A 27,026-nucleotide genomic window follows, 5' to 3' on the forward strand; every position below is an offset into this window, starting at 1 on the left:
TCCCCCCTCCCCTTTCCACGCCGCCTTCCCCTTTAAGGCAGGAACGCCGTTACTAAGGCGGTCGGAGGAGCGGGCAAACTGAATCCCTCCGGCGGCAACAGTCGGGGCGGCCCTTGGTTCCGCTGCGGCTCTTGGGGCGCCATGGCCTTCCCTTGCCTGGTAAGGGCAATGCTGAGGGACGCCGAAGCGATGTCGGAGTTGGCTCCACCGCGCTGGCAGGGAGAAAGCGGGGCTGCACTTGATATATGGGGGAGAGCCGGTGGGAAAATCGAAGTGGGGCCGACCGGAGGCAGCAAATCTGCAGAGAGCGCCAGGCGCGCCGATCTGCCAGAAGCAGAACTCGCGCTTGGGCCGCTGATTGGAGCCAAATTAGGCTGTCTCAGCCCCCAATCGTGGGCTGCTGCCTCGGCGCAGAAAGGGGGGGGGGGGACGATGATCCTGAAGTTGCGCCACATCAATCTGGATCCCGCTGACTGTTAACGACTAAATTTCCTCCAAACTAGGAGAGACTCAGCCTAGGAAGAGAGGAAAAGGCTCTGGGCGGAAAGCCCCCTCCCCTTTGCTTTACCATCTTCTAAGGCTCTGGAGGATTTAAGTTAGCTTAGCTGTGCTTGCTTGCCGAATACCAGAATAACAGAGTTGGAAAGTATCTTTGGAGGTCTTCTAGTCCACCCCCTTGTTGAGCCCACCTGTCCTATGCCTGGAAGGACGCTCCCCCCCTCTTTTTATTAGTAACAACTATGTGGGTGCAGGGAGTGAAGATTTTGTCTTTAACAAATCCCTCTGCTAGATTTGTCTTCCTCTATTTCTATGCATCTTTATCAATATTAAAAATGTAACAAGCCCTTCCCTTCTTTTCTCCTACATCCCTGGAGGGAGGAATAAATATCAGGAGGCTACTCAGGTAGAATAGTGACAGTTGTCAAAAAATGGATGCAGATTATATGAAAAAATATTTTCTGAATCATAGATGTTTTCCCCTTTTTCTATTGAAATATGATAAACATTATCAAGTACCGTAATTAAATTAACATAACTCCAAGCTGTATAAAGAAAAATGATATGCAAAAATGCAACCCCCCCCCCCAAAAAAAAATTTAAAATGTAAAACAAAGAAGCAGGATGGTACATACACATTTACCATATATAGGTAGTCCTCATGTTATGGTCACAATTGAGACCAAAATTTCTGTTTGTAAAAATTTGTTATGTGAATTTGTCCCATTTTATGGCTGTTTTTGGCCACAGTTGTTAAGTGAATCGTTGCATTTGTTAAGTTAGTAACATGGTTGTTAAGTGAATCTGCATTCTCTGTTGACATTGCCTGTCAGAAAGTTGCAAAAGGGGACCATATGACCCTGGGACACTGCAAGCGTCATAAATATGAGTCAGTTGCCAGTGTCTGAATTTTGATTACATGACTATAGGGATGTTACAATGGTCATAAGTGTGAAAAATGGTCATAAGTCATTTTTTTCAGTGCTGTAACTTTGAAAGGTCACTAAATGAACCGTTGTAGTCAAGGTCTACCTGTATGTAAAGTAGTGCCATATTATAGTCTATTGTTATTGAGGTAAACTCTAAATACATCCAAATTTGATAACATTGTGATTCCTGCCTTTGATGTCTCCATATTTTTATTGTGATTTTTTTTTCTAAAGTGGCAATTGAAGATATCTTCTTAATTCTCATGTCAATTGTTAGGGCATCTAGTTTTTCCAATGTTGGGCAATTATCTATACCTGAATCATAAATTATCCCCATCAATTTGCTTTAGATTTTATTGTAGATTTTATTGTAGATTTATGTACAATAAATCATGATCATAATTGCTAAGACACCTTATTTACACTGCTTTAAGCTTCAAAGAGTTTCTGTTCTTTGATACTGAACCATTCTCAAAATGGTTAAAGAACAAGCTACCTAGAAACTAAAATATAACTACTTTATATATGATGACAAAGATCTTCATAGAAGCTATTCATTTTAACTCTTTCCTTAATGTAGTATACAATCCTAGTTATCGTTGTGCCCATATTATGCTTGGAGTCAAAATCTGAACTCAAACATTGTAATTTGTTCAACAGACTAGTATGATTGGAGAATCCAAATGAACTTCAAAACTAACAGATATTTGTTATTTTTCTCTCTTATATTCAGACAATGATTTTAACGGCATCCGTCTATAAATATCTGATATTGATTCTGTGGAAGGAAAGCTAAATTCTGAATTGGGTTAATTAATCACATTAAACAAATATTTAAATATGGTAGGTTGGGGTTTTTTTGAGCCATGAAGAGACCACAATGTTTTGTACTATATGTTTAGAGCAATGTCTATGTATTTTCTAAAATTCTAAATTATAGCATCTCTTGTCGTTTCCTAAGAAGGATTGTCAAGTATTTAATGCTCTGCTCCATTAGTTGTGGGGCAAAATCAACATTGTTTTCTAAACCTGAATCTGAAGTAGTTGATTTAATTTTCATCAGAGCAAAATACAGTTAAAACTCAATGAACATAACTTATTAAATTAAGAATACAAAACAGTTTAGTACTTCAGAATACAGAATTTGATTCTTGGCATGTGTTCCCCCCCCTGCATTTCCCATCATAAGATACATGAACATTTATGAATATGTTTGCATTCTTGTTAAATAACATTTGTTTCAATATAACATTTATATAGGAAGACCCGACTTTGGAGAGGAATTTCAAAGGCCACCGGGATGCAATAACTAGTGTGGATTTCAGTCTAAATAAGAAACAGCTAGGTAAGTTACTCTCTGAGCACCATTTTATTCAGATTTAATTCCTACAATAAGCATAATGATGTCTCCAGATTACTTACACAAACACACACGAACACACACACACACACACACACACACACACACACACACAAACATTTCATTTAACTTTAAGGGAGGAGAGCAGTCTGCAAATATGTTAAGCTTAGGCACAAAGTCATGTTTCAGAAAACTGAAACGATATTACAGATTATTCTGATTTTAATAAAGGGTAAATTGGAGGTGCCTCCTAGTTTAGGGGTTCCCAGCCTCCGGCCATGGCCCATTACTGGGTTGCAGCCCATTCAGAATCAGGCAGCAGAAGCGGCAGGTGACACACATGTGCCGCTTGCGCAAATGGAGCTGCGCCCACCTAGTTTCACTTGGAATGACACAGTGGCTTTTCATTCTTCATTCTGTTTTTTGTCTACTTCTAAGAAGAAACCAGAAGTACATTAGGAAAATCTCTTGAACGGATAGCTTGATAAAACTGGCAACTCATTTTTTCCACTGTCTTTGTAAAATAGTTGATTTATTTCTAGTCATTTACAAATATAATTAACATATTTTTTAAAATTTCATATAGTAAGTGGCTCTATGGATTCTTGTTTGATGATCTGGAGTATGAAACCTCAGATGAGGGCCTATCGCTTTGTGGGTCACAAAGATGCAGTAATGTCTGTTAATTTTTCACCATCTGGCCATCTGATTGCTTCCGGTTCTAGAGATAAAACAGTTCGTTTATGGGTTCCAAGTGTGTAAGTATAATAAATTTTACTGGTTACCTTTTCTTTCTAGATTCCTATCCTTACTTAAATAGAAAAATATTCATTTATGTCCTCTAATCCATGATGCAACCTGGAAAGATAGGATGAATTTTTAAGATTTTTTAAAAAAGATCTACAGCAGTCACTTTTTCAAGTGTATGCTGAACTAGAAATTTTTATGTGTTGTTTGCTGTTTGTAACTATGGTAAGAAGATAAATACATTATTTATTACATGAAAATCTACTTCAGTATACACTGAGCTGGCAACTTGGTACCTGTGTTTGGAATAAATAAATAAATAAATAAAAGTTGGCTAAATAATAGTTGGCTATGGGACACACAATAAATACCGAAATATTATTTTTCTGAGATGAAATTATATGTTCCTGATTGTGATTTTTTCTCATTTGAATACAGAGTTTTTCAGTTTTCAATTTGCTCTTGTTCATATGTCTTTTTTCTTTGTATATGAAAATGCTTAACATGATGTTCTACTTTTCTTTGTTGCTTCAGTTTTAGTAGGTCTCTGTTTTATTACTCCAAGTATTAATTGATTATTTTGCACAACTATTAAACTAATCACTTATTCTATTTATTGAAAAAGAACTTTCTTTCTTTCTTTCTTTCTTTCTTTCTTTCTTTCTTTCTTTCTTTCTTTCTCCCTCCCTCCCTCCCTCCCTCCCTCCCCTTCCTTCCTTCCTTCCTTTCTTCCATCCATCCATCTATCCATCTATCCATCTATCCATCCATCCATATTTGGTTTGCTGTACTGGATAAATCTAAATTCAACAAATTTCTGTTAATGCAAATGTGTACATTAAAACAAATGTGTACAAATGCTGAATGATTTAGAAGTTAGCATAATTTTTTTGTGTTTGTTTCCCTAAACTAAGCAAGGGAGAATCGACGTCGTTCAAGGCTCATACAGCAACAGTCAGAAGCGTTCACTTTTCTAACGACGGCCAGTCATTGGTTACAGCCTCTGATGACAAAACAATCAAAGTATGGGCTGTCCACAGACAAAAATTCTTATTTTCCCTGAATCAGCACATAAACTGGGTTCGTTGTGCTAAGTAAGTCTTTTTTTTTTTAATGATTTTGTGATCATGTATAGCAGGGCTGTCAAACTCACGATCCACGGGCCAGATGCGTCATGCGCTGGCCATACCCATGGCCAGTTAGCACATTGGAAAAAGGTCGCGATATGTCAGGTCACACTGCTGTGATTATGCGAGTTTGACATCCCTGATGTATAGGGTATATGACAACAGCTGTGTTCAAGTTGCTGAGGATTTAGATTTTCCTCTAATATATAGACTAAGGGGAGACAGAAAAGATGTGAGGGCAGGAAGTCTTTAAGAAGATGTTGGATAGCCATTTGCTTGGAACGGTATAGGATTTCCTGCCTTGACGGGGTTGGACTAGAAGACCTCCCAGGTCCCTTCCAACTCTGCTATTGTATTGTATTGTATAATATAATACACTTTTTTCTGAAGGCCTTTAAAAAAGCTTTAACTGAAGCTAAATACTATCAAACTTAATAGGTTTTATTTCGAAATAGGTATGAAGAAAATGTCACTGCTAACTTGTTTTCTTCTCCTTTTAATTCTTAGAATTTTAGATCATACAGGAGAAATGGGAACATTTTTACAAAAATAAAAGCTCTGATTGAGAATGTATATTATTATTTTTTGATATATTAAGAGCGGTCAAAAAAACATAGAACTCCATTGTTCTGGTTATAGAATAGGTAAAATAATAGCTTGCCAGAGAAGGAACAGGAAAAAAATGGTTCTCTGATTTAAAACAGTCTCATTAACTATTAGAACTGTAACAGCCCCGCTTTTGGTGCATGTATATGGGAGTTCTCCAACTATGTGGGAAGGCCTTCAAAGTGGTCACAGTGAACTTTGGAGAGGGTCCAATACCTCATTGTTTTAAGCAGTGGTCTTGTATGGGGCCTTTTGTTGCTTGTGAAACATCACTGAATGGTTCACAGAGCCCCTTATAACCAGGTAATATTGCCACTGTTCTAGTAATTTTCCTCTTGAGAATAACTCAGATATAATTTCCATTGGCTATTATTAAATCCGCTTCAACAAATGTCTTTGCTGCAGATTTTCTCCTGATGGAAGATTGATTGTATCATCCAGTGATGACAAAACAGTCAAACTTTGGGATAAAGCAAGCCGAGAATGTATACATTCTTTTTGTGAGCATGGTGGGCAAGTATCAGTTATCGTTCATTGGGGCTTGTCTTATATTTTTTTTAAGCCTATAAAGAAATATCTCTTAAAAAAATAAGAATGCTGTACCATTTATTTAAGTCAGGCAACATACCAGTTTAACAATTAATTATTATGTTTTAAAAGTGGTGTTTTTGTAATGAATTTTATGTACTTTGCTATATTAAAAACCAAAGCAGTGGCCCACAAGCATTATTACTTAAGTTAACTTCTAACAATTTCTACAATCTGGAACTGCTGGGCTTTTTCTTCCACCCACACTTGATGAAAACCCTGGTTCTCCCTAGCCCTTTCAAACTGTTGAGTGACATAAAAGGCACTTGGGGATAAAGATAATAAAGGTAGCTTGGAAGAGGTACAATTAATCCAAAAGATCAGTGAGCTGAAATAAGAAAGTGACTAGAAAAGCTTCTCAAAGAGTATGGAATAATTTTCTGTGATTTATAGAATGCTGAATATAAAGTTTATAATTAGAGTTAGCATTTATTGAGAGAATTTCACTGAAGACTGCTCATAGAAGTACCCTTTATTCCAAGCTGTTTTCATAGAGTTACATCTAAATTTCAGGGAGTTTATGCAAATACTGTAGTAGGAGCCAATCTGGGTCGGTCACCTGGACCAGAGGTTTAGTCTTCCGAGCTTTTGAACTCATGCTGGAGCCCATCCTCAGGGAGCTTCCCTAAGAGAATTCTGCTAACAGATTCTGCTAGAGAGAGGTCCCCTGAGGATTGTCTCCAGCACTAGTTCGAAAGTTCAGAAGACTTAACCTCTGGTCCAGGTGACCAACCCAGATTGGATCCTGCAACATTATCCTGGGACACATATTTGTCTTCATTCATGAAAAAAATGGAGTCTTGTACAACCATAAAAGTGCTTATTTGATTTAAAATATGTATAACCTCACGTAATCACACAAGATTCTGTCAAACCCAGCTAAACCCATAACTTAGGGTGATCCTTGCTTCTGTCCTCAGTGAAAGTTACTAGACTTCGTGCAGATCATTGATTCGGGGATTCAGTTTGTCCTAACGCTCCCATGAAATGGGAGTTACTTCTACAGTTGTTAGAATCATTGTGGTTATATAAGACTCAACATTACAGCTATTGCAGTGACCTGATCAAACACCTGACTTTCTAGTTAACTCTTGTTTAGGTTTCTAATGAAAATACGTAGGGTAGGTAGAGAGCACCATGTAACCATGAGGCTCTTTTGCAGTTCTAAATGGGAAGCAAAGCTAAACATGTATGAACTAAGTGCTGGACCTTGGTTTAGCTATCCCCTTGCATTGAGCCTTATAATAATAATAATAATAAGTTTGAATTTATTAGCCGCTCCCTTTCCAAGTAGGACTCGGGGCGGCGTACAATGGAGCATATAAAACATAGAGGATGTATAAAAGCACATAGACATACATACAAAACACACATACACATACACGGACACGGACACGGAGGAGGTAACAAATTACATCATATAGACAGTTAAAAATCAACATTAAAATACCCCAATTGTAAGAACCCAATATGCAATTAAAAATTTAACGTTTAAAAGACAATTTAAAAAACAGTTAGGAGGAATAAGAGAAATTACGATTGAGCCAGGCCAGATAATTGAAAGAGGTGGGTCTTCAGCTGTACACGGAAGGAGCGGAGATCGGAAGTAATCCTGATGTCACGGGGGAGGTCATTCCACAGGGCTGGGCCCATCACAGAGAAGGCTCTGCTCCTGGGTGTCGCCCCCCGGCACTGTTTGGCGGACGGCACCCGGAGAAGTCCCTCTCTGTGTGAGCGAATTGGTCGTAGGGATGTGTGGGGCAGGATGCGATCCTGCATGTAACTAGGCCCTGTGCCATGAAGCGCTTTAAAGATCATAATCAAAACCTTGAAACGCACTCGGTAGACCACAGGAAGCCAGTGCAGCTCGCGCAGGAGAGGTGTTACAGGGGAGTATCTAGTCCTCCCCATAATCACCCGCGCGGCCGCGTTCTGGACCAACTGTAGTCTCCGAGTGCATCTCAAGGGAAGCCCCATGTAGAGAGCATTGCAGTAATCCAGGCGAGACGTCACTAGCGCATGGGTGACTGTGCGTAGGGCATCCCGGTCCAATAAGGGGCGCAATTGGCGCATCAGGCGGACCTGATGGAACGCCCCCCTTGCCACGGCTGTTACATGGTCATCCATGGACAGCCGGGCATCTAGGAGGACGCCCAAATTGCGCACCTGTTCCATGGGGGCTAGTTGGACGCCCCCAATGGCCAGAGATGGAAGCACCTCGTTGAACCGGGAGGCCGGAAGCCACAGCCACTCCGTCTTGGAAGGGTTGAGTTTTAGTCGGTTGCCATCCATCCAGACCCGTACGGCCTCCAGACACTGGGACATCATTTCGACGGCCTCATTGGGGTGGTTCGGGGTGGAAATGTATAGCTGAGTATCATCAGCATACAGATGATATCCCACCCCAAAACCACGGATGATCTCGCCCAGCGGTTTCATATATGTGTTGAACAGGAGAGGCGAGAGCACCGATCCCTGTGGCACTCCACATGTGAGTGGCCTCCGGGTCGAACTCTGCTCCCCTGCCAACACACGTTGCGTCCGATCAGAGAGGTAGGAGCCAAACCACCGTAAAACGGTGCCCCTGACTCCCAGCCCCTCTAGCCGGTGCAACAGGATACCATGGTTGATGGTATCGAACGCCGCCGAGAGATCTAATAGGACCAGGATAGAGGAACAACCCCTATCTCTGGCCCTCCAGAGATCATCAACCAATGCGACCAAGGCCGTCTCCGTGCTGTGCCCGGGTCGGAAGCCGGACTGGCGCGGGTCTAGATAATCATTTTCCTCCAGGTGACGAGGGAACTGCTGTACCACCACACTCTCTACAACCTTCGCTAAAAAAGGAAGGTTGGAGACTGGACGATAATTGACTAGGTCCGTTGGGTCCAGGGAAGGCTTCTTGAGCAGGGGCCTCACCACCGCCTCTTTCAAGGCGGCCGGTAGGGACCCCTCACCCAACGAGGCGTTCACCAGGCCCAGGAGCCAGTCGCGCGTAACCTCCCAGGATGCCAGTACAAGCCAGGAGGGACACGGGTCCAATAAACATGTGGTGGGTCGCAGACGTCCACGCAACCTGTCCAAATCCTCGATGGCAACCGAGTCAAACTCCTCCCAAAGCGGTCCCTCAAGACTTTACTTTATGAAGTAAAGAAGCTGCATGCCTATTGTGGTGATGTACCTTTACTCTGCTGCAAGAAGGCAATGCCTCCTTGGGATGAGTATTGCTCATGCCTCCCTTCAAGGAGATCACATCAACCAACGGAAGTTTCTCACATCTGAAAATGGAGAAACAAAAATGTTATGACCCTTTCCGTAGATTCTCTACTTCTAAAGGGGTAAGGCGTGTACTGTCACATACATATTTTTAGTGGGATAATTCCTTGATGGCTTTGCTTTACCGGGAAAGTTTAAAAATTATTCACTAGTCAAGCAGCACTTTTTAAAAAAACTATAGGAAACAGAGCAACCATGTAACTTTTAAGACAACACTTGAGCAACTTTTTTTCATTTTTGGTTTAGAACTTTTCCCTCATTTTTAATCATTGCAGGTTTGTCCCACATGTGGACTTTCATCCCAGTGGTACATCCATTGCTTCAGCTGGCACTGACAACACAGTGAAAGTATGGGACGTTAGGATGAACAGGCTGCTGCAACATTATCAAGGTAAGTAACCTGTGCACTGTTAAGACTGGCTGTGCTGTCTGCTGCACATCATAATGTGATTTGATTGGGTCCAGCTTAGTGTTTTCTGTAAACTCGGTCCATTTTAATTCATGCATTAAATTGTAGTTATGGAAGCAACATAACCCATGTGACCAGTTAGCAAGAATATTTGCTCAGTTTATTGTAAGAGTTTCAGAGAACAATAAACTCCCAATAATGAAAAAAAACATGCTTCTTTGATATTTTTCCTAATGAACATTTGAAAGGACTTCATATTTGATTGCATGAAGAACTTTGTTTTGAAGGCTAAGCAGTAGGCGGACATCATTTTTATATAAAAAAATATATTTTTAAGCAATGCAGCCCCCAATTCCTTTCTGATCGTACTATTAGGTATGGATGGTGCTGTTAACTTTTAAGCAGTTAAATATTTGAAAAGTAGCGTTATTACCTATATCTTTAGTGTACATGTTTATTTCACAATGAAACTACAGATTACTACAGGTAGTCCTCAATTTAACAGCCACAATTGGGACTAGAATTTCCATTGTAAGTCGGTAGGGTCACAAAGCAAGGCATTGCTTGATCTCATTGACTTATGATGCCAATCCCAGTTTTCCCTGTTGTAGTCGTTAATTGAGTTGTAGTCATTAATTGGGGAGTAATTACCCCAATCCAAGTTATTCCAGGTTCAGTCCTTCCTGGCCCGAGTCCCAATAAGGTAAGGGACTGATTCCAACTCCCCCACCGCTCCTATCTCCCCTCTCACTCTCTGTCCTTTGGGCCCTGCAGTCTGCTTTGTGGGATGGCAAATGGGGAAACAAGTAGCCCCAGAATTGCACAGCTGTGCCACTGCTTGCCAACTCTGGGAAACCTTAAAAAGCACCAGTAAGTATTAGTTTGCCCAGCTGCCTTCTCTCCCAGTTCCCTACACCAACGGTTTGCCTTTTGCACCCAGTGCCGCATTGCCTTGGCGGTGTCCTTTTTGGACCCAGCTTCTCTAGCAAACTTTGCTGCAGTGTTTAACTTTGTATTTCTCGGGACTGCTCATTGCACCATACCTATGGTCGGCAATGACTATTGGAGTAAAATCTGCAGGGACTCCTTTACCTTTTTTTGTATGTAACATGCAAATATTTCTTTTTCTTTTTTCACAGTTCATAGTGCTTCAGTGAATTGCCTCTCCTTTCACTGCTCTGGAAACTACCTCATTACTGCTTCTAATGATTCAACACTAAAAATATTGGATTTATTAGAAGGCAGGCTATTGTATACCTTACATGGTCATCAGGTAAGGAGAGTTGGTTCGGAAGTAATAGATTGCATATGTGAATGCAATAACTATATAAACAATTCTCTAGCAGAAGTTGTTGCAATATAACTTACACATGAATTCATTTATACCTTTTACATATCTGCAGAGGTTCAGTTATATAGATGTCATTACAAAAATGCACAATTTTCAGATGGGACATTTCTGAAACACACGGAGATCACATATTGAACAATCTCAACGCTCCAGTTCTAAAGTCATAGGAAATCAACTGTTTTTTAAGGCATAGTTTGGTGTGTTTATGTTTGAACTGAAAATCAATTGATTTTAAGTTTTTTTGTTTTTTGTTTAATGCTCCAACATTTCCTCAGAATTACAGATTTTCCCAAGAACCATTTAAAAAAAATCTCGTGTAGCAGTTTGATTAATAGCATACGACATTCTAAAAAGATCACTCTTTTTTAACTTCAAGGCTCACAAAAGATCATACGTTAAAATTCTAATAAAATCAGATAGAATAAAATAATAAAAATGCGATTAAAACCCAGTAACTAAAGATTCAGTAGAGCTTTAAAAAGCGCAAAACCCATTAAACCCTATCTAAAACAGGTTAAATATGTTGGGGAACATGACTATAAAAATTAATTGCTGGGCATCAAAAAATATAAAAATTGATACCAGGCAAACTTTGCAGGGTGTGTGTGTGTAGTGGCAGTATTTCATGAAGGGACCATTGTGAGGCAGTAATTTGAGAATGTGAGGCTTTGGTAAAGGAACAAGAAAGGCTGATGTGATATGTTGTGATACCTTTTGCGGAGTATATTTCCAAACTCTTTAGGATTTCATCGGTATAATAATCAGTACTTAGAATTGTGCACAGAAATGTACCAGTAACCAGTTTTATAGGTGCTATGCCTACTCCAGTTGATTCTAGTCAATAACTCTGCAGATACATTTTGTATTAAGTGACGTTGCAGAAGAGTTTTTGAAAGGAGCTGCACGTATAACACATTGCAATATGCAGCCACACTGCTGCAGGCTGTCAGGAAGCAAAATGTGTGCCTGGCCATATGTCCTATCCCTCTTCACGTTTCCATCCCCTACAGTTTGAACAGAGGTTTGATCACAATAGAAAGGTTGAAAGATATTCTTTTAAGCATTTTGTCCTAAATGTGCATGAGCTCCTTCTGCCAAGCCAACAAAGAACCAGTATTTGGCTCTCCACATCTCTATGAAACAAAATGGAGAAGTATAAATAACCAACAAGTAAAAGAATTCATTGCTTTTCCCTGTAGCACTATTGCACAAAAACAGTTAAAAGGCACAGATGCAGCTAGGTACCAATGGGATTTACATGGGATTTCAACAGAACATGCACTTCCCAGTTTATATCCATGTTCACAAAGATAAGGCATGTCCTTATTTGGGGGAGGGGGGTTGTTTGAGTTTTGGAGGGGATAATTCTTTGAAAAAAGCATAGTGTGGATCTTTGCCACAGATCCTATCATTCTATGGAGGCTCTGTTAATGATAGAATGCAGTCTTTTTTTATCTATAAGCTCTAATTAACCATTGATTTAATGTTGATTAAAGTTGTACATTTTTATCTATGATACTTGAATCTAACATTTCTGAGACTGCCTGTTCTCCCAGTTTTCATTCCTGTGTACTTGGTAATCTATCGTCTGCATTATAGTTGACTTTAGCAAATTCTCCATGTTGTTAGTAGGAATATGCTAGAAAGACTTGGGGGTATGTTTTTGTACTGCTGATTTTGTGCAGTATAATTTACTAAATGTCATCTTTCTAATGCATGAACTGTAGCTAAATCTATTATACTAACAATAGATAAAGTAGGTTTAAAGATTCAAGGATTAATAATTAAATGTGAACTCTGCAAATTATATTAGTCAGTTGGATTAAGACCTTGTTACATGTTTATGTCACTTTGCATGTTCGTACAAAAGACATTGCTTGGCTCAAATATGGTTTATAATCTAACAGTTGATTACTTCTCTGGGACACTTAGTCACAGGAAAAGCCCAACATGTCTTAAATGTACTTTGACGTAATACATTTCTGTACCGGAATCAGTTGCCAGTTGATTACATAGAGAATACTGCTAAGTTTACATTGCTGTCTTTAATTATAATGGTGCTTACTTTTCAAACCAGAAAGCTTGTTAGGGAGATGGAGTTTAATTGCTGACATTTACAGCTACACAATTTGATATATTCTGACTGCATTTTAAGTACAGTATCTTCATTTATGGAGTACTTTTCCCATAAACAAGGCTTGAAATGAATGCGTAGATCCATTGTTGATACGTGATTGGTAGGGAAAACATGCTTCATGATTCATGTATCAGTCATCTATCATCTACTAGAGAAATTACTGCTGTTCAGTGGGATGGTTGCTACTGTTGTGTAGGACTTAGAAAGAAGAGTGATCTAGGAACACTAAAGACTTCCTGGAGAAAATCAAGCACAATTGTATTCATCTATTTTCATTAAAATGCCAAATTTTCAAAACAAAATGATCTCAAGGCAATTTATAAGATAAAATTAAAAAGAATACAATGTAGACTACCATTAATGAAAACAGCACTATTTTGTACATATTATTTATATGCACAGTTTCTATATCGATCCAATCAAAACCAATATCGTTGTTCAAATAGCTTGGTGTGGGTATTGTAATAGGGAAAATATGCTATCCGCGTAAGGCTTTCACATGGATATTTAGTACTTCCAATCTATACTAAACGGTTGTTATTTTAACTTTATAGGGACCAGCTTCCTGTGTTTCTTTTTCAAGAACAGGAGATTTGTTTGCGTCTGGAGGCTTTGATGAGCAGGTACTGCTTTTGTAAATAACCCTGTAGCAAATATACCTTTACGGCAGAAATAGAGTGTGCTCACAAGTGTGTGCTCACAAGCTGTTTGATTCCAAGGCAAAAAGGTGCTTTGGAATGCGTGAGTGTGCTTATATAGTGCCCTAATTTCAGTTCCTTGAAGCAGTTGTGCTGTGCTCACTGAACCCCAGGAAAAGATGCATTTGGCTTTGGGAGTTGCAAACAGAGGTTTCATGCTCAGCAATCTAATTGTGCCTTCAGTAACTCTCTTAGAGAGCGCATCAGGGAATAGCCCAATCATCTGCTGTTTTGTAACAGATTATACCTGCTGTGACAATTATTTTGTGAATTGGCAAGAAAGCCCTCCATTCATCAACCAGTGCTTGTGAGCATTTGTGCCCTACTCTGAAATTAGAAGATGTGCCCATGGATTCAAAAGAGTTGGGAATTCTGTGGAGTAGACACATGGAAAGGGAGGTCTTGTCTTTAACCATTGATGGTTTAGAAATGTCAGTGTTAAAGCTCCTCCTTTTATTATTAGTGGTTCTGGGCTTTCTTGGGAAGAAAGTTCACATATGATGAAATGAATGTTTTATTAGCTTAAATAACAGCAGCAGCAGCAGCAACAACAATGTTTAGTATTTTCTCTCTGCTCTTTTGTGTATCAGTGGTGTGATGTTATTGTGCGCACGAATAACATGTAAACTCCAGGTTGCATTCTGAATTTTCAAATGGGACAAAGAAATGGAAATGAAATCAAAGGATTTATTTTTCTTTTTACATTGTATATATTAAGTACAGTATATTTGCTTTGTGTGCCTTTAAAATATTTACATACTTTATGTGGCAGATATAAAAATGAATTAAATCTGTGTGCTTTCCCCCCATTACGTTTGAAACTTCCTAAATAAAAATTATTTAATCATATTAAGAGAAAACTGGAATTGCTGATAGCGATGACGCCTTAAAGTAGTACGCCAGGCCTACAAATTCCATCATTTTGATGCTATGCCTGGCCTTCTGCTCCAAGCCTCATGGCTATCAGTTTATTCCAAGTCCTCAACTCTCAAAAATAATTTGTTACCTCAGCACAGAAAATGTAAGGTGAACTATTTCTGTCTTTATGATGGAAGCATTGAGTTTCCCATTATTTCTTATGATATGTTTGTTATTTTAGGGCATCACCTAAAACAAGATTAATCTCTTAAGTACTTATGTGGTGTTATTTTTACATAGAAAAAGCAGAAATCCCAAACAGCCAGTATTTGGAAGATTTTGCCTTCTAATTCTAGTGACTTTGGGCTTTGCACACCCTGCAGTTTTTCCTTTGAGAATGCGGATGAGCAGTAGTCTGCATTTCTAGATATTCTCAAAGAAATGTTGTCTTGTATGGGGAGGGCACAGATAAGCCCTTGAACTTAATTATGCTTGTTAAAAACTAAATTAGCACTCTTAACAAGTGGGGAGAAGCAGGGACTAAGAATGAGGCAGAAAAGTACTTTGAGATTTAAAAAAATAGCAATTACACATCTACCATGGTTTTTAATATAATATTGAAGAGACTCTTAATATCAAATTCATTTAGGATATCAGATTGGAATCAGTTTGATAATCTTTTAAATCCATTTCTGTAAAAACTTGAATTATAATTTTTAAAGTGAGTGAAAAGTGGACTAATTAGTTCACTCCCCTTTCTGGGAAAGTTAGTCCTATAATCCCCAGTCTGATTATGTTTACAATTTTACTTTTGTAGGTAATGGTTTGGAAGACAAACTTTGATGCTGCTGATTATGGTGATACAGTACAAACCCAGAAATATACTATGAATGCAAATGCAAATGCTGGTGATTATGGTAATAATCTGAAAACACAGAACTCCGTTATGCATATGAATGACTGTTTTAACGGTATGGTAAGTTGATGGAATTGGTATTCTAGATTTTTCTCTTCTGGTTTGACACAACAGTATATTCTGCATTCTTACATATTTTTTTCCCCTTCTGTTCAGTGGTGTGCAATTTTCAGAATCTTTCTGAACAAGTCCCTGGCAAGGTTTTTCAGAAATGGTTTGTCATTAGCTCCTTTCTCGGGCTGAGACAGAGTGACTGGACCAAGATCACCCAGCTGGCCTTGTGCCTAATGCAGAACTAGAACTCATGGTCTCCTCGTTTCTAGCCTGATGCCTTAATCACTACACTGAACTGAGATAATAAGATTCCTATATTTATTTAATTCAGTACAGGCAGTGCTCGGCTTACAACCATCATTGAGTCCAACATTTCTGTTGATGAGACGCTTGTTGAGTAAATTGTTACTATTTTACGGTATTTCTTGTTAAGTGAATCACTGCAGTTACGTGAATCGCTGCAATTGTTAAGTTAGCCACATGGTTGTTAAGTGAATCTGCCTTCCTCATTGACTTTGCTTGTCAGAAAGTTGCAAAAGGAGATTGCATGACCTCAGGATGCTGCAACTGTAATAAATATGAATCAGTTGCCAAGAGCCCAAATTTTGATCGCATGTCCATGGAGATCGTGCAAGGGTTGTAACTCTGAAAAATGGTCATAGGTCACTTTTTTCATTGTAGTTTTGAACTAAACAAATGGTTTTAACTTTGAACTAAATGAATAAATCAAGGATTACCTGTAATTCAACCAGGAGGTGGGCTGGCCTGAGAAAACGCAATTGGCCTATTTTTTAAAAAAAAATAAACTTAGCAAGGTCTTTGTTTGAAGAGCAACTGAAGTCAGATTCTTCCAATCTTAATTTAACACTATAACCAATGTGTTACATTATATCGACTCTCATCGTGTTTGCTTTTTCCATATATTTGCTGATAATCTGTCAGAAGTGATGATAATTCATCCTCTGAAAGATCAGGAGTATTTGAAATAGAAGTGGATTGATTTTGATAACTGAAAGTTTTTAACTGCTGTACAGCTTTAGAAATTTTATTTGAGTTAAAATAGATGGATGCTGTTATTACAAGGAAAACACTAAAAGTAGCAGAAAAAAACTCATGCGTTAGTGGATAGAACTGAGAAGACGTGTTTAGCAATCTGATTCTCGAAACATGCTGATTTTTCTTATTGTGATACACTGCCATTGGGAACCATGAAACCATATTACAGTGATCTAATTCTTAGATCTATTTGAAAGAAATGTCAACATAGAACATAGGTGCTCTGTACTTTCAGCTTTTTTTAAAAAAACATATCCCTTACTTAGCTTTTCACACATAATTATTTGTCCCTGATAATTATCATTAGTTTACAGATAGGTTTTAAAAAATAACAATGCAGTGTGTAAAATAATAAAAATAATTGATAGGGCAGGTTAATAATTTTAGAATGTGAAACTATATGAAACATTCAAAGGCAAAGAGTAAAGAATATTTGAATCTGAAGTTACCAAAGATGCTTTGACTCCATTCTTCATTTACCTGTCAGCTTTCTACCTGAGAGAAAAGGTGCACCTCCTGGGTCTTGATACTACAATAAATGGATTTAATGCCTAGCAGATAGATTTTGTAGACTTCTTGTATGTTACAGTGAAGAAAATATGTGAAATATTTTAATATTGGATAAAAGAGCCACCTTTTGGTGAGCTGAGTGGCAAACAAATTTAATAAATGAATAAAATCATTAGAAATTGTTTTATAAGATTATTGTTGAATTTATGCTTTTGTAAAGAACACGTCTTCTTCAGTTCTCAATGCATTGATGCTTTTAACATTATTTGTAGATACATTGTTTTGTCTAATTTGGCCAACTTAATTAACAAGACTATTCGGTGATGGATATATAATAAAAATTTCAAATAAAGACTGTTTTTTATTCCAACTGTTTCAATTCCAATACTTTAGTAGATATTATAAACAATAAGGATTAATAGTGGCTGATAATTGAACTAACACCCATTTCCCTATCTTTCCATTTAATATTTTTCTGGCTTTGATTCCATCTACTATTAGTATTAAACATTTCATTGTGCTGAATAAATTTTGAACTGGAACAATGAACTAAAATAAGTGTCATCTCTTCACCAGTATAATTGCATAGTTTCTCTTCCAAATAGTTCATATGTAGATTTTTTTATATCAACTGTGGAGCTCAAAAAGTGCATCTGAAGAATAATTTTATGGCCAAACAGCCACTTTGCTGTTATGCAAGTGTAAACATTTCCTTGATTGAAGATCTAAAGACATCAATTTCCTTCAGTGAATTTGAAGTATGAAGTTGGAGAGGCTTTGGTTTGAAGAGATCCAGAGGAGACAACGGGAGTCCAGTACGGGTTATTTAAAATCAGGGCTCTTGATAAAACAAACAAACAATAGCTTATCAAAACGACTGCACTATAAACAGAGGAAAAGACCAGTCAGGACTTAAATGATTGTTCATCTCATCAAAGTGACTCTGGGTGGCTAATAACTAAGCCAACAAGAAGACAAAATAAATAGCTGACACCCAAACAACCATCAGTACAGCATTTAACTTTGACCCCCATGCTTGAGAACACAGTGATGTCTTCAGGGTCTTGGAAAAGTCCATTAGGGTCAGAGCCAGTTTGACCTGGGGGGGTGGGAGATGATGTTACACCAGGCAGGCCTGCCAGATGATATTCTTTAATTGATTTGTTAAAGTAAGGGATGGTATAGGACTTGAGATTTGGGGAAAGCAGATTGAATATCTGGATGCTTACAGTGAAATTGCAAGCATGTAGAATAACACAAATTCTTATCAAATGTTTGATTGCAGAAACCAATGGATACGGGCTACAGTGAGCAACAAAAACCTGGAAATTACAGACATGAAAAGGTAAGTCAAATTGAAACTATAGTTATCAGGAGACTATTGTTTGTTTATAATATGTTTTAAAAGTATTTTATAAAATTAAAAATATTTACAATACAATATTTTAAGAGTAAATGGATCTTCTTTTATTAGATGAGAGCCACATACATTCTTTGGACCACCGAACATGGTCAGGGCCAGGACAAAACTAAATTTAATTTAACTTAATCCAGTTTATAATTTCTCCCTCTCCCTCTCTCCCTCCTTCCCTCTCCCTCTCTCTCCTTCCTTCCTTCCTTCCTTCCTTCCTTCCTTCCTTCCTTCCTTCCTTCCTTCCTTCCTTCCTTCCTTCCTTCCTTCCTTCCTTTTCATTATTTTCTCTCTGGGGATATGCCCAAAGTGAAAAACAAACCTATGTGAATTTTCCTTCCTCTACTGGATCTCATGTCCCATCAAGGGTGGAGATACATAGCTGGTTATCATCAGAATACGGATGAAAGCTCACCCTCAAACCGATAAGACATATTTCTCATATTTGTATACAGATTATCCTCAGTTACTGATCACTTGTTTAGTGACTGAATTTAGGATGGTGCTAAATGTGTGGTACTTAAAACCAGACCTTGAAGTTTGAGTTGTCCAGCAGGTGCTTGGCAATTAACTTGCACCACTTACACTTGCAACATCCCATGGTCACCTCATTGCAATTTGCAACCTTCCCTGTTGGCTTTCCACAAGTAAGTCAATTGGGAAACCAGAGTGAAGGTTTTAAGTCACTTTAAGTCATCCCAGTAAGTTGCTCCTGCTTTTGCCACTTTCCTGCACACCATTCCTCCCTCCCCATCTGACTGCCCTTTTGCCTGACTGCAGCAGCCACTTGCATGTCTTTCCACTTTTGGCACACCCGCAACACACTCGTGCCACAGCAGTCACTTGCCTGCCTGCCTGCCGGCTTGCAAGCTTTCTGCCATTGATTTTGCTCCAGGTTTTGGCTGTTTCAATTCCTGGCAGTCCCCAGCATGAGTTGCAGGTAATAACTGCCACCATCTTCCTCCAGCAACAAGAAGCAAAAGATCTGTAACAAAAACAGCTTCCTTCTTCAAATCTTTGTTCCCCAACCATGGGGGTTGAAGGCAACATCGGCACAACTCTTTGGTTTAGGCACCTGTTCTTCTGTGCCCTAAGCTTCTATGCACATGTTTTTGCCAATTTAAATGTGTATGTTATGACAGTGACAGGTCTTTTGTTTCATTACCTTCATTGCGTCTCTCATACTCCAGCAACTGGGAATAGATTCTGGAGATTTCCCAGTTAGACCAAAAACTCAAGAAGCCGGAACGGCAGAATTAGCCCAAAGACAGCAAGTTCAGATTGATGAAATTGGGCTTACCAGTACTCTCCAGCACATCGTGGGACAGTTGGATGTTCTCACTCAGGTAGGAAAGACTTTGGCATTTTGATGAAGTGTCATAATATAAATAGTTTTATAACAATGGAATCATGCTGTTATGGAAGAATCAGTGTGAGGAATATGATGAGGAAACTTCTGGGTAACTACATGTGAAAATTAAGTCGTAAACAGAAAATGCTTGTATACTTGCCTTGCATTGTAATGGATTAGTGAGGGAAGGCAAAGCAGAATTTTCCTGATTCACAGCATTTTTTCTTTCTTTGCCTGTAAGTTGCGAATGAGCTTGTGTGCATAATTTATAGCTAGCAACTTCCTGGTCTGGCTGGTGTCAGCTTTGATACTAGTATCCAACCACTGTGACCCATGGTGGCCTGGTTTCCTTTTACCCCTAACTTTTCCAAACATAACTGCTTTTTCCAGTGAATTCCCCCGCATGACATGGCCAAAGTAAGTGAGATGCAGTGTCATGATTTTGCCTGCTAGTGTCATGCCCAGTTCTTGTTTGTTAGTCACCTTTGCTGTCCAAGGAATAGGCGGGACCCTTCTCTAGCACCACAGCTCAAATGAGTCAATTTTCTTCCTGTCTTGCTTTTTTAAGGCCCAGCTTTTGCAACCATAGATAGCTATGGGGGACACAATAGAAGAGCGGACTAACCTGTATTTGGTTGCCAGGCTAATGTCCTTGCTTTTTCACATTCCACTCATGTTCGACATTGCTATAGACCCAGTGCAATGCGATGTTTTATTTCTGGGCTGCATTCGCTGTTTTGAGCAGTCCCTCCCCTTCCCAGTGTGGTTATTAAGTAACCGTGCTGGTCATTAAGGAAAGCATGGGGTGCCTCAGGGATGGGGCGGGCCATGGGACAGCTAGCACAGGCCCAGGCCTGCCTGTCCTGGGCTTTCGCCACCCCTGAAGCACTCTGTGCTCTGCTTCCTGCCCTTGAGGGTTCCTGCAAGACGTGGACCTACGTACTTCCCACTCCACTCGGCCCTATGGCATCCTACCAGGGGTGGGTTCCTGCCAGTTCTAACCTCTTCTATAGAAGAGGTTCCACAAATCTACCCTGCCGTTTAGAACCGGTTCCAGCTCCCTCCCCCCACCCATCCGCACCACACTTGCCCCGCCCATCACTCACTGATTGGCTGGCTCACCAATCGCCCCGCCCGCTTCTAAGAGTCCTATCTAAAACTTAAAGTCTTAAAGCTGTCAGATTTGAACACCCCTGGGGATTATTTTTCTAAAGGCTTAGGGGTGCAAGGGTCTTGTAACTTGACAGCTTTAAGACTTGCGTGCTTCAATGCCAGAGTTCCTGAGCCAACATGACTGGAGGAGGAATTCTGGGAGTTGAAGTCCACAAGTCTTAAAGCTGCCAAGTTTGAACACCCCTGGGGGTTATTTTTCTAAAGGGTTAAGGGTGCTAGGGTCTTGTAACTTGACAGATTTAAGACTTGCGTGCTTCAATTGCCAGAGTTTCTGATCCAACATTTTGGTTGCTAAGCAAGAGCGTTGTTAAGTGAGTTTCACTACATTTTATGTTGGCCATGCCCACCTAGTCACATGACTGCCAAGCCACTCCCACCCAGTCACATGGCTGGCAAGTCACTCCCACAAAGCAGGCCACACCTACAGAAGAGGTTCTAAAAAATTTTGAAACCCACCACTGCGTCCTACCCAACCCCTGTCATTAAATGCACATTTATCTTTAGAAGAGTTCCCTTGTGTGAGGGAAGGAGGATAGGCCTCTATGTGCCTTGGCATCCCTGGATTCATAGCTGCATCCAAAAACGGATGCTATTTTCAGAATGGCTGCAATGAATGGTGCCTGTTTTTGGCCCAGAGCCACATGGCCTAGGGATGGAGAAGCTTTTAGTTCAGCCAGGACAGTGACATTAAGAATGGCTATCTGCCTGCTTTGGATGTGGTTAGGTATAATCCAGGGGACTTTTGAATATTACTGGACATATGTAAATGCCATCCTGAAAAAAAAAGTTGTAAAAATACTGATGGTAATGGAGAAATGATATTCTGATTGTTTTATGTAGTCCTTTTATTCATGTACACAAAAATACTTTACTTTTGTGTTTATTGTATGTAATGTTTATTATCTGCAATATTTAAAAAAATAATAATCTGCACCATGCTTAGTAGCTTTAAAATGATTTTTGACTTGAAAACTTTGCTTCATTACGCTTGATGGCCCCAATCTTTAAGATATTTTGGGTTGGGTAAGAGTTTTTTCTATATTGTTCTTCCATGGTGACAAATGCCGGAAGAAAAGCTTTGTTTCAATGAATTTGAAGGTGTGTCAAGCAAGAGCTATATCGTACTATTAGCACTTCTTGTATTAGTACCCTAGGATGAACAGCAGAGGGATCTAAACACATACCACATCACACTGAAGCAGCGTCACTCCTCTTTCTAATCTGTCTGAACCATATAGCCACAATCATTTTAAATAGGTGGTGTTTTTTTTAACCAGTCATAAGGCTTAAAAGAGATTAAGGAAATGAATCGAACCATTACCAGATTGCTTAATCCCATTGTGTAAAACTCTGCATTATTCAGCAAACCTGGTTGCATAGTATTTTCCCAAACTGTACCTGGTCCATTTCCCTACTACAGCTAGTCATCAACTTACAAATGTTCTTTGAACAATGGTTTGAGGTTACGATGGAGTCAGAAAAAATGACTTATGATCCTTCCTCGAATTTATAACCATTGCATCATCCCGCAGTCGCATGAATGCAATCCTGGGACTTGTCATACTCCTCACATTTATGATCATTGCAGCAGGTTGCAATTACAAGACGGCTATTTGCAACCGTCTCAGCCAGCTTCTGACAAGAAAAGTTAATTTGTTGCAGTGGACTTGAAGATTTGCTTAATAACTATGGGATTCACTTAGCAATCATGTGATTTGTTTAATAATTCTAGCAAGAATGGTCATAAAATTGGGTCTCCACGTGATAACCACTTAACAATTGCATTGCTTAGTTATCAAAATTCCAGTGCCAATTGTTGTAAATTGAGGATTACCTGTAGGGATTTATGGCGTTCTTGTAGCAGCAGATACTCAACATGTAAGTAATAGGAAACTTACTCCCATTATTATTTTGCCTTCATGACAGTAAGATATTCTAGCAGATGCTGTAAATTGCTAAGAGTGTAATAATTTGGTATCTAATGAAAAATGATAATCTAGTTTTCCTAGTAATATATATGAGCCTGGCTTTATTATGTGCTAGACTTTTGCAAAGTGAGCCAATTTTGTCTAGCGGTTAAGGATCAGACTAGAAGTTGGGAAACCATGAGTTCTAATTCTGCCATAGGCACAAAGTCAACTGGGTGATCTTGACCAGTCATTCTCTGAGCCCCGGAAAGCAGATAGGGGCAAGCCAATTCTGAAAATCTTGCCAAGAAAATTGCAGAAACTTATACGGGCAGTTGCCAGGAGTAAAAAAAAACTAACTCGAAGGCAGGCACACAGAGACAAAAAAAGACGCAGAAATTAATCCACTAATCTTCTCATAATTTTCTGTGGTCAGCAAAAAAAATATATCTTGTCTATAGCTTCAAAATGGAATTATTTCTGATATTTCTTTGCAAGCAACAACACATTTTCTCTCATTAGATACTTCATTGCAGACATACAAATTATTGCTCTACCACCGTGATCTTGAATGTATGTTACTGCTGTCTTTGGTGTCAGCCAGTCACTTATACTTGTGGGGATGACAGTAAAGTTTAATTTACAATATTTTTATTTATTTATTTATTTATTTAATTTGATTTCTAGACCGCCCCCTCTCCCCGAAGGGACTCGGGGCGGTGTACAGGTACCAGATTAAAAACCATACAAATAATCATAAATATAGTTAAAATCGGATTAAACTTTAAACCCCTGTATAAATTTGTAAAAATTAAAAACTTAGCCTAAGACCAACCCGTGAAATTTAAAAATACAGACTGAGGTGGGAGAGCTGGAATTAAGTCAAGCCGGCTAGATTAAACAGGTGGGTTTTGAGCTTCTTACGGAAGGAGCGGAGGTCCGTGGTTGTTCTAATATCAGGTGGAAGGTCATTCCAGAGGGTCGGGCCCATCACAGAGAAGGCCCTTCCCCTGGGCGTCGCCCGCTGGCACAGCCTAGTGGACGGCACCCTTAGGAGTCCCTCTCTGTGTGAGCAAATCGGCCGAAGGGATGTGTCCCCATTCTTCTCCTGCTTCAAGAAAGCTCTTAAATTGCAAAGGAAGTCACTAAATTTCTAAAAGGGTCTCTCCCTATACTTAATGAGCAGAGAGTTCTTTTAGATTGGGGTTGGGTCCAATATTGTTTAATGTTTTAATACCTACACTGGAGAAGCAAAACAAATATATAAAAGAACAAGCTTGTTCTTCCTGAGGCTGTAAGATCAATTAATAGGAGAAGCAAAATTGGAAAAAGGACAATTCTCCATCCTTCCTGCTTGCTGGGCCTTAATGTGGAATTAAGACTATATTTTCTTTTCATGTTAGCTTTCCCAAAGGTTAAGATTAATAGTAATGAATTATTTAACAAATGATATACTTTTCTACTTTGGATAATAATTTCCCATTAAATTATAGAGAAATTTGATATATAATGTGGCAAAATGTTTTTTTCTGCATGACTTTTGTTGAATTTTTTGCTTTTAGTAATTTAGTCTATTGCACTCCTTTCTTAGAAAAACAGCCCATGGTATCCTTAAATAAGATGGGGCAGCATAGCCTAATATTACAGATATTTACTCAGATGTAATTCTCACATGAATCTGACTTGTTCTAAGTAGTTACATAGAATTGTTGTGTTATGCTAACCCCATAGCACATTCTGTCATTATCTTTCTCATTTTGCAGACTGTGTCCATTCTAGAACAAAGATTGACATTAACAGAAGACAAACTGAAGGAGTGTCTTGAGAATCAACAAAAAATTACTCAGAGAAAAACTACCTGATTCTCCCTCAAAACTGATGAAGACATTTTGTATGAATGGTTTTAAAGTGAAATTTATTTTATTAGAATAAACTGTATAGCTAATAATGTTTGTAAATACATTTTGGTTAAGATTAAACTTTCCTTTCTTATTAAAAATGGCCAGATGTGTTGCTTGGCTTTACTGTTCTGATGTCCAAGGTTTATTTAGCGAAAGTATTTCAAATCTAAACAAAAATGAAATGAAAGCAGAAATGGATATTCTTATTTTGAAACCGATTTTTTCGAACTTGAATTAGACTTGTTGAAATATTGTGCGTGGGTGCATTCATGCATATGAATGGGAGTTTTTCATTAAAAAAATAGAAGATGTCTCAATTGTAAATGTGCTGCATAAAGTTCAAAAAAAAATTAAAAACCCCATGATTGGTGCCTTGGGGAGATTCTGCTTGAATCTCAAATGACAGAAGAATATCTGAAATATTATTTACATAGAGAGATCTATGGTTTTTACCTGCCTTTCTCTCTGTTTGCTTTTTCTCCCAGGAATTCTAGGTGTTTTATTTATTGGAGTGTCCCATCCACCACTTCTTTTTATTCCCAAAATAAGAAAACTGGGGTAGGTTGGGCTGAGAAATGTTTAAAGTCCTCCACTGAGCTTCTGTGGCTGGGGGTGGTTCTGAACTTGGATCTTCCTGATCCTGTCCCACTTCTAAATGAATACACCATGCTGATTCATATATATATCTGATATTACGTTTCTCTGAAAAGAAAAGAGTACACTGCTATTGTATTTTAATGTTAATTTGAACATTATTTTTCTGCTAATCAGACCTCAGAACCTTTAGTAAATTTTCTCTATTGTCTGTTTCAGATCTGTACGCTTGTTCCTAGTCATAGACTTTGTTTGCCATAACTGCCTATGCCGTACTTCTATTATTTACAAATGGTACTTGTAATTACTTTTCCCCAAAACATTCATTAATGTGTTGTTTTTAAAATATACCGGTAAGAATATAGAAACTGCTAGTAGAAACTAAAATAAGAAAAGAAAAAGAAGGTACAGAAAAAATAAATAAGAGAAATAGAAAAGAAAAAAATAAGAATTAATAAAAAGAAATGTATAAAGAAATGACTTCTCGCCTTCATCATAAGAATAAACAATTTTAATAAAATACCTTCTTTTAAAATACAAAAAAGTGATATTCTTCCCATATCCATCTCTAATCTGGAAACAAACCCATAAAACATCATAATTTCAATGCTAATGTCAGCAAAAATCCATTACCAGAGATACCGATAGCAACATATCTATTTGAGCCTTGATCAAATAAACCAACTTTATATTCCTTCCTTTTATTTCTAACAATCTTGATCTTTTGATCTTTATTCCTTTCAAATAAGGTCCTAGAACTCCCCCCCCCCCATTTTTTCGTCCCTTCACACAAAATTCTTGAAAGCTTTAACAAGTTTCTTTTGTAGATCCAACATAAGAACAACATCCAGGTCACTCTCTTGATTTATCATTTATAAATGGCTTTGAATTATTAAGACATCAGCTGGTTCTTTTCTGTGTCCAATATAACATTTTTTCCATGTCATTCTTGTAGTCTGTCATTTTAAAATCCACTTTTAGTTGCAGATAAGGACACATAAAGTGATATTTCTATACTAGATATACAATAACCTTTGTGGCCCTTCTGCCTATGGGGGTATTTTCATTTGGTTCTGAATATCCATACATTTGTTCATTGAAAGGTCTGATCCAAATCATCTTGCTGTACTAAATGGCTGGGCAGTATTTCAAATTTGCATTAAGAATAAGCCACAGGTACTGAAAAGTTCCAAGCAATTTATACCCAAGTGAGAAGCCCAACCAGTATAGCTGTAACCTATGGAATTGAAGCGCTCACCAAGTTTTATCGAGGTTTGCTTTGCTCTCTTGGTTGCCCATTGAGTAACAAAGTTGTAGATGAAATAGCAATAAACCTGATAGTAAGAGTGCATAGAAAGAAAGCTGGTGATCTGCTATCATTACTTTGACAATCTCTTGACAGTGCTTTTTTTTTTCTAGGTTTCCTCTTTAAGATAAGTTCTGTTTCATTTTTTTTATCAGTCTGATCAATACAGCTTTCATGCATTATGGTCACAATTCTAATTAGTACTCACAGAGTTTGTTTACATATCTTCCCAAACTGTGGTTTAATTATAGTTTGTTGAATCA

General features: G+C 38.5%; 1 protein-coding gene across 2 annotated transcripts; it reads left to right on the plus strand.

The window, feature by feature from the left end:
• On the plus strand, window positions 1-25,894 carry POC1A (POC1 centriolar protein A). Of its 2 annotated transcripts, XM_081957562.1 has the most exons (13): window positions 23-159; window positions 2,161-2,270; window positions 2,688-2,772; window positions 3,374-3,545; window positions 4,449-4,628; window positions 5,673-5,780; window positions 9,407-9,522; window positions 10,680-10,813; window positions 13,583-13,651; window positions 15,402-15,560; window positions 18,406-18,465; window positions 19,722-19,877; window positions 24,726-25,894. In XM_081957562.1, the coding sequence occupies exons 2-13, from the start codon at window positions 2,268-2,270 to the stop codon at window positions 24,822-24,824; spliced, it is 1,341 nt and encodes a 446-aa protein (XP_081813688.1). In that variant the 5' UTR covers window positions 23-159; window positions 2,161-2,267; the 3' UTR covers window positions 24,825-25,894. The 2 variants fall into 2 exon arrangements, with proteins under 2 accessions (XP_081813687.1, XP_081813688.1); XM_081957561.1 differs by lacking the exon at window positions 2,161-2,270 and having other exon boundaries at window positions 1-159.
• The last annotated feature ends 1,132 nt before the right edge of the window (window positions 25,895-27,026 follow it).

The sequence above is a fragment of the Natrix helvetica genome (assembly GCF_964273705.1).
Source record: "Natrix helvetica genome assembly, chromosome: 1".
Classification (NCBI taxonomy): Eukaryota; Metazoa; Chordata; class Lepidosauria; order Squamata; family Natricidae; genus Natrix; species Natrix helvetica.

Excerpts from the sequence above, each read along its gene's own strand:
- POC1A (XM_081957561.1), top strand. Across the intron at positions 4,629-5,672 it reads AACTGGGTTCGTTGTGCTAA|ATTTTCTCCTGATGGAAGAT; the intron begins GTAAGTCTTTTT and ends TCTTTGCTGCAG. Across the intron at positions 18,466-19,721 it reads GAAATTACAGACATGAAAAG|CAACTGGGAATAGATTCTGG; the intron begins GTAAGTCAAATT and ends CTCATACTCCAG.